This window comes from Vigna umbellata, chromosome 1 (genome assembly GCF_029865625.1).
Source record: "Vigna umbellata cultivar VRB3 chromosome 1, Vumbellata_1.0, whole genome shotgun sequence".
In the NCBI taxonomy this organism is placed as follows: Eukaryota; Viridiplantae; Streptophyta; class Magnoliopsida; order Fabales; family Fabaceae; genus Vigna; species Vigna umbellata.
In genome coordinates, this window is record NC_142165.1 from 2,683,181 (window position 1) to 2,690,545 (window position 7,365).

General features: G+C 28.0%; 1 protein-coding gene across 1 annotated transcript; it reads right to left on the reverse strand.

Moving 5' to 3' along the window:
• Window positions 1–675: 675 nt before the first annotated feature.
• On the reverse strand, window positions 676–4,588 carry LOC124847158 (vacuolar cation/proton exchanger 3-like). The gene is made up of 11 exons (XM_047324576.2): window positions 4,274–4,588; window positions 3,202–3,269; window positions 3,088–3,116; window positions 2,758–2,954; window positions 2,455–2,670; window positions 2,182–2,295; window positions 1,935–2,051; window positions 1,794–1,847; window positions 1,573–1,689; window positions 1,039–1,132; window positions 676–960 (listed from the first exon to the last, which is right to left on the reverse strand). Exons 1-11 carry the CDS (start codon window positions 4,529–4,531, stop codon window positions 902–904), a joined length of 1,323 nt encoding a protein of 440 aa, XP_047180532.1. The 5' UTR covers window positions 4,532–4,588; the 3' UTR covers window positions 676–901.
• Between the last annotated feature and the right edge of the window lie 2,777 nt (window positions 4,589–7,365).

Here is a 7,365-nt window from a genome sequence, read left to right on the forward strand (position 1 = left end):
ATGATATATGTTTATTATGTGTGTAATATAATGTATAATGGAATTTTATTGTATTATGATGAATTGTTTTACCACTAGCTTACCCTTGTTTTTGTGTTGTTTGTCTTTGTGCATGTTTTCTTTTTTGCAATGATCACCTAAATGGTATGAGTTTAGAAAGAATGTTTTTTCAGTCGTTTCAGCATGAGGATGAAAGAGAAGCAATAGGATAGACCGTGTTTGGTTCGTCAATATATGAATTCTTGTTCTAGTAATCTCAAATTTCTTGTAAATTTTCATCTAAGTATATCTCACTTTTTTATATTATTAAAATGGAATGTTATATATATATATATATATATATATATATATATATATATATATATATATATATATATATATATATATATATATATATAAAATAGACGGGAGGGTTGAAATAAATTAGTTTAGAAAAGTTGGATTAAAGGTAAAACTTGATTAAAATAAATGTATTTAAACCGAAATAATAATAATTTATAATTAATTTAATACCGGGATTTTTGTGATTGGGAAATGAAACGTAATTCTAAATTTAATTTATCTATACAACATTTAACAAAAGGAAATTATTATTCATTGGTACAACGTCTATTAAGTAGATAGAAGATGATGATACGCAGAAAATTCAAACAAAAGGAAAGTACAAAGATATGATTTAAAAACCAAAACGTCAAAGTTAAGTCTTATTATGAAGAAAGAATTATCATATAAAGCATTGAAATTAGTCTCTACTTTTGTAGTCTATGAAGTTGCTCATCAAAGCCATAGTCAAAGTCTCACAATGAATAAAAATATCCAGCTTTGCAATTGATCCCTGAAACAAAGTTCAGTTTTATCCAAAGGATGAAATTTTTAATCCTAGAAGGGCAAGCAAAGTCATTCAAGTGTTGATGGCTTCAAACGATGGTTTAGCTCCACAGTTCCCCATAGAATTTTGGTCTGTAACATTATTAAAAACATGTTAATTAAGGAATCAACTTCATTTAAACCTTTCAATGTTTATACATCTCAACTTACCAGTTAGAGGAGTTTTGAGAACAAAGAAACATGCAGCAATGACAATGTAACACAGAGTAAGAACCACTCCTTTCATGTAATGGGAAGTTCCATCCTATCAACACAAATCATATTATTAAAAAGCTGATGAAATATATTTGTAGTCTTTAAATTTTGACACAAAATTAAAATTTATGTTTATCTCAAATTTTAATATATTTTAGTTTTTGAATTTTAATATATTTTAATTTTTAAATTTTAAAAATTTTAATCCAACAATACTAATTTCTTACATGTTAAATAATATTTTAATATTTGAGTTAAAATATATCTAATGATATAAACAACTCAAATATCAATTTAAAATACCCTTTAATATAAAAAAGAATTTATGTAATTAACTAAAATATTATATTCATTTATTTTTAAAATTTAAGAATAAAAATGTATCAAAATTTAAAATAAAAGTGAATTTTAACTTCGTTTTAGAAAGGAAAAAAACATATTCATCCCTAAGAAAAAAAAAAGACAATGATAATAAGATACTGTGTATACCTGTAAAGTGAAGGCTGTAATTATAATTGTAAAAGCAAGACATCCAGTTTCAAGAAGACTGAAGTCTAAATCCATTCTTATACCCATTATCCATGCAACAACCACACTTAATGGAACCTGAAATTCATTAGTCATTACATCATCAAATTTTGGCTGCCAATATCATCTTAGCCTCTGTTCCAAGCATGATCATTATTACAGTAATACTTTTTCAGCCTTACCACAAACATAGAAATTTGAGTTGCAGATCCCATAGCCACCCCCAAAGATATGTCCTGCATAATATTATTCACCACATAGTATACCATTCATTAATTTTAAACTAAACTTAAGCTCATGTGTTAGAAATTGACAAACCGTACCAACTTGTTCTTGTAAGCAAATATGATTGACCCAGCATGTTCTGCAGCATTCCCAACAATTGGTAGCAAAATTATGCTAATGAAGCTTACAGAAATTCCCCAAGAATCTGAAGCAGCCTGCAAAACACAAATTATAACCGTTAATCTCATCTATGCTTTGCTCATACCTTAAAAAAATCATGGTTATCAAAACAATTAGAATTAATTATATATATATATATATATATACATAGATAGATATAGATACCTCGATTGTTCCTACTACATATTCAGAAAGCAAAGATATGACCAATGTCATACCCACCAACCACGTAAATGCACTCCAAAATCCTATCACTGCCTTCTCTTCATCTTCCTCCTCCTGTGGAACAAACAAACCCTTTACTTAAGCATAGTTCAAAATCCTAAAGAATGGTATAATTTTTCTGATAAAGTTAACTATATACACTGAATTCACAGAGATGATATAGCTATATATAAATTGTGCATACATGGTAAAAGGAAAATTATAAATAATCACCTCTTGTGCATCAAACAATTTTCTGTGAGTTTTTAACTGGAAGAAGATGTAAGCAAGGTATGCTAGAAGCATAACAACACTGCTTGCTCTGGACAACTGAAGAGTGTTAGTGGCTATGGAATGATGGGCCCCACCTAAGGAGTATCTGAACAGCAATGGCAGCAAATGACACAGCAGCCCCAGCAAGAGAACCAGTGAGTTTACATCAGCCTGTTTCTGTTCATCAATAGTTAAGTACCAAAACAAATTAGTTAAGAACAAAAATTCAGATGAAGAATGTAAAGATGGGTTAATTATGAATACTCTGTCATATCTTTGCTCTCTCTTGAGATTGGCTAAACCACCACAGAGGAGTGAGCTTCCAAGGACCAAGAGAAGGTTTGAGAGAATGGAACCAAGCAAGGACAGCTTCACAACATTTACTTTGTTCTGATGAAGTGCTAATAATGCTATGATCATCTCGGTTGCATTTCCACAAGTTGCATTCAGAAGCCCTCCAACTGAATTAACATTCACAAAACAAAACCAAATTTGTCACTTAATTTCCTTTATCACGCAATAATATGCAAAGTAGACCTCAGCGCAGAGCTAAATTTCTTCAATTTCTAGTAATAGGAGTTTGAATTATGGTACCTGTTGGACCAGTATAATATGCAATCTGCCTGATAAAAATCAAGAAAAGAAAAGTTAGAAAGACTTAAGAAACTGCACGGATTCTGTAGAGTTAAAAGTGAAGTGCAAACTTACTCGGTCAGGAAGCTGACACGTTCAGCTAGAGGAGCCAGTCCAAGGAGGCTGAAAGCGAAAATCCAAGGCTACGTGCCAAAAAAGGAAATTATATTTTATCATGAATAATGCGGATTTAATTATATGGTATGGTATGTTGAACCAGGGATTTACCACACCAAGAGTGTCCATATGCTGATTCACAATAAAAATTTGTCCGCTACTTGTAAGATAATTGTTTAAAAATTATCATTGATAAAATTCGCATATATCCGTAAATACTCACGTATATTTAAAAAAATTAATTTTTTTAAATATAATTAAAAATATATAAAAATATATAATATAAATTAAATTAAATATAAATTAAATTTAACTCTATAAAATATAAATTAAATTTTAATTTTAATCTTTTATATGTAATAGACATTCTTAAATACGAATAGTATGATCTGCATCCTGACTACTAATTATTTATCCAGTCACATATTTTTACTATGATGAACCCATTTTATAAACTACTTACTTCATAACAGGTAACAGAGCTTAAGTTTGTAAATTATAAATTATGTTACGCATGACTTTTAAGTAAAAGGTTAGAGTTAAAAAATTACACATACTTTTAATAATTTTGTATACTATTTAATGATCTATATTATAGATTATATATTGTATATTGAAAATGTGTCATTTTGCTAATAATAACCAACATTTTAGTCTTAGAAGTACATTAATAACTGAGAAAATCTATGAAATAATTTTGTAAATTTAACCCCTTTTACCAACATTTTAATATTTACAAATGTATTAATTTTATCATTTTAATTAATTTTTTTCCTTATTTTTTTATTGATATATGTTTTCATTTTTTTTTTAAATTTCTTTAATTGAAAGACTAATATGACTACATTTTACAAAGTGAAAAAGTATACATGATAAAAGTGGAGTAAAAAATCTGTAAAAAAACAACTTGGTGTAATAAGAGTTACCTAAACACATTACAAATTTAGTTAAATTATAAGATGTATTACCACGTGTTCATATATTTATGCAAGATGAGTAAATATAGTTTGCATGAATGAGGAGGACTCACCCTTCCAAAGCCATAAAAGGTTGCAACAACAGCCAAAGGAACTGCTGGAAAAAGCACAGCAAGCTTAGTACCAAGAAACACCGCTTGCAAATTGGTCATCAAATTCCTAAGCATTTCTGAACGACCATTATTACTTGCCACCGCCACAACTACTTCTGACTTCTTTCTCACCATTGCTGTCTTCTCATTGTTGTTCTCCAAATCTTCATCTTCCATGGGTCCTGATGTGGTGCCCTCCGAGTAGGTGCTCATGTGCATAAATTTCAGAGTAAAAAAAAAATTAAGGTTGTTACTTTTTTTTCTCTATTGAGAGATGAAGTATGAGTTAGCTTAAATATGTAGGACAAGAAGGTTGTTACTAAATTGAATTGAATGTGTTGTGGAGTACGATGATTCAGTTGTGTTATAGGGGGAAAATGTTTTGGTGGTTTCATTGTATACACATAACCAAGGTGCCATGGTGTCTTTCCAATGTCTGTAGCCATGAAGTGCAATGAAGCTTCTCGGAATTTTCGCCACGTATAGATCATCAGTGTGTTCACTATTGCTTTGTTAAAACACAAAACGTTGGAGACAGTTTTAGAAAAATTGGTCCAGTCACTCATATTTAATGGTTAGAGACTGATTGTTTTTTAAATTTGAAAGACTAGAGTAAACTTTTATTTTATTTCTTTAAATTTAAAAGGTTAAAGCTAGTTTTATCTAAAGTTTAAAGGATTAATCAATATATTTAATCCTTACATTAAAAACCTAATATGTTATAATTTTTTACTTTTCGAAGATAGTATAAGATATAGAGTGGTGAAAAGAAAGAAGAAAAAGTATCAAAATTATTTACCTTTTGGTGAGAGGAAAAAGGCATTGCATTTGGTTTTAGCTGATGCAGGAACTATGTATATAGTTATGAAGCACTAACGAAGGAACAATTTTGGTATAGAACATTAATGATGGAACGTGAATCTTCCTATGTTTAGTACACATCCTCTAGTACTTTTGTATAGTTTGTCATTTATATGTTGTTTTATATAGTTTGTCATTTTGCATTGCATTGCTTAACTTGCACTGGACGATGGAAAATTCTTAGTGTTAGAAAAGTTCGTTACTTTTCGTTTTTTATTGGAATCGACTTGTTTTGTCTCGGAATTAATATATATATATATATATATATATATATATATATATATATATATATATATATATATATATATATATATATAAAACATTATCAAAGTAACGATCCTTTTAATATATGAAATTTCTAACATTTTTTTTATCTTTACGATGGCAAAACTATGTTTAATTTAATCTTAGAACTGTCGTGGTTTTTTAATTTAATTTTTTTTTGTTTGAGTTTAAGACACGACGACTTGAAAATCGTTATGGTGTTTAGAAAAAATTAATGACGGTTAAGTGTATCGTTGTGTTTTCCTGACTTTTAATGACGATGTTTTCAACGACAAGGTCATTGGTTAGTGAAAAGCAGTTTTAACCATTGTTAAAAGACGTATGTATGGTAGTGGTATGTATCATTTAAAGAAAACTAATATGATAAAAAAGTGTTTTATAATAGAAAGTTTGTTCAATTATTTGCTTTGATGATAAATAAAAAAGTTAAATTTGATTGAGCAGTTAAACAAATGAATATAGATGTGAAGTTCTTCTAAGATTATGTTAATTGTATTATTAATGACTTCATTAAAAATATTAAAGATAAACATTAGGTGAATTCTAAGTTGATGCATATTAGAAATAAAAGATGAATTTCTCTTTAGGAAACTTTAATGTGATTGTATAGAATTAATTAACATATATATAATATTTGCTTTTAGTGAAATAGACAATTTGGTAGCCACGAGTGTAAGTATTGTGTCATATAATTAATATGTCTCGTAATTCTACATAACGTTAGAGATCCTTGAAATTAGGATAAATAAATTTTATTATTACTTTAGCAAGTTATATATGTACTGCATGGAAATTATATTCATAATTCAATTTATGTTTAGGTATTTAAAGAGAGAAACATTATCACATAGAGAATTTGAAGATGGTAGGATAAAATGGAAAAAAAATTCTTAAAACTTATAAAAAGATAAATCTTATTAAATTTTAGTTTTGATTGGAACTTTTGTTTGATTTGAACAATATCGTTATTCATTTATGAATTTAATTTCGAACTATATAAATATTTATAAGTGACTGCCATTTTCGTTTTCCAGCTTGAAGAATCATCTCCAAAAACATATTAAAAAAACACTTTTGAGTTCCTTTGTACCATAACCAATGCAAAATGTGTATAACAATTAGTCAATTATAACTCAATTAATATTATATTGAGTAATGAGAGTTTCTAAATCAGTTAAATAATAATTTAACATGAATATGTGTTGTCCACATTCATTCACACGTAATATGAAAAAAATAACGCACTCATTTTCAATGTCAATTTTAAAATTTATGGAAATTTTTTTTCTAGAATTAACATTAAAATATCATTGGTGAATTTTAACCTTTAAAGTAGACTTTAATTTTTAAAAATTGTTCACACAAATATCCACTTGTTAGTTAGTTATGTACATTAAAAAAGGAAACATATATGGTGAGTATAGTCTATCATTGCAATGGATGTGCATACTTATAATTATGAACATTAGATTACATTAAATGATATAATATCTTCTTAAGTCTAAATTAAGAGTGTTTAGTTAAGTTGATACAAGTTGGTGTAAACTCTCATTGATATTGTGTGTAGATATTTTTTTGTTACATTTCACATTATTTTATTCCAATTAGAGATAGAAAATTCCATGTACAAATTGTCCAATAAAGTAGGCTGGTTTTACCTCAAAAATTACTAATTGCAGCCCCATAATATTGGAGCAAGAATAAAACATTCTTTGTTATTGTTCCACACCACACCACTATGGTTACTGTTGTCGTCCTTGCCACCATTGCATTGGTGTTGTAGAGAAAGAAAAGAGGGATAATGTTGTAGAGGAAAAAGATGTGAGAAAATAGTTGTAAAAAAAAAAACTTATTTTGAAAAGTTTTTGCGTATTTCATGTTTTCCGGAAAGCTCTTTCGAAACACAT

Coding starts and splice junctions, on each gene's coding strand:
- LOC124847158 (XM_047324576.2), bottom strand. CDS start 4,531: ATGCACATGAGCACCTACTCGGAGGGCACCACATCAGGACCCATGGAA. Junction 3,270..4,273: donor CCTTTTATGGCTTTGGAAGG/GTGAGTCCTCCT, acceptor TTTGGCACGTAG/CCTTGGATTTTCGCTTTCAG. Junction 2,052..2,181: donor ATGTAGTAGGAACAATCGAG/GTATCTATATCT, acceptor TGTGTTTTGCAG/GCTGCTTCAGATTCTTGGGG.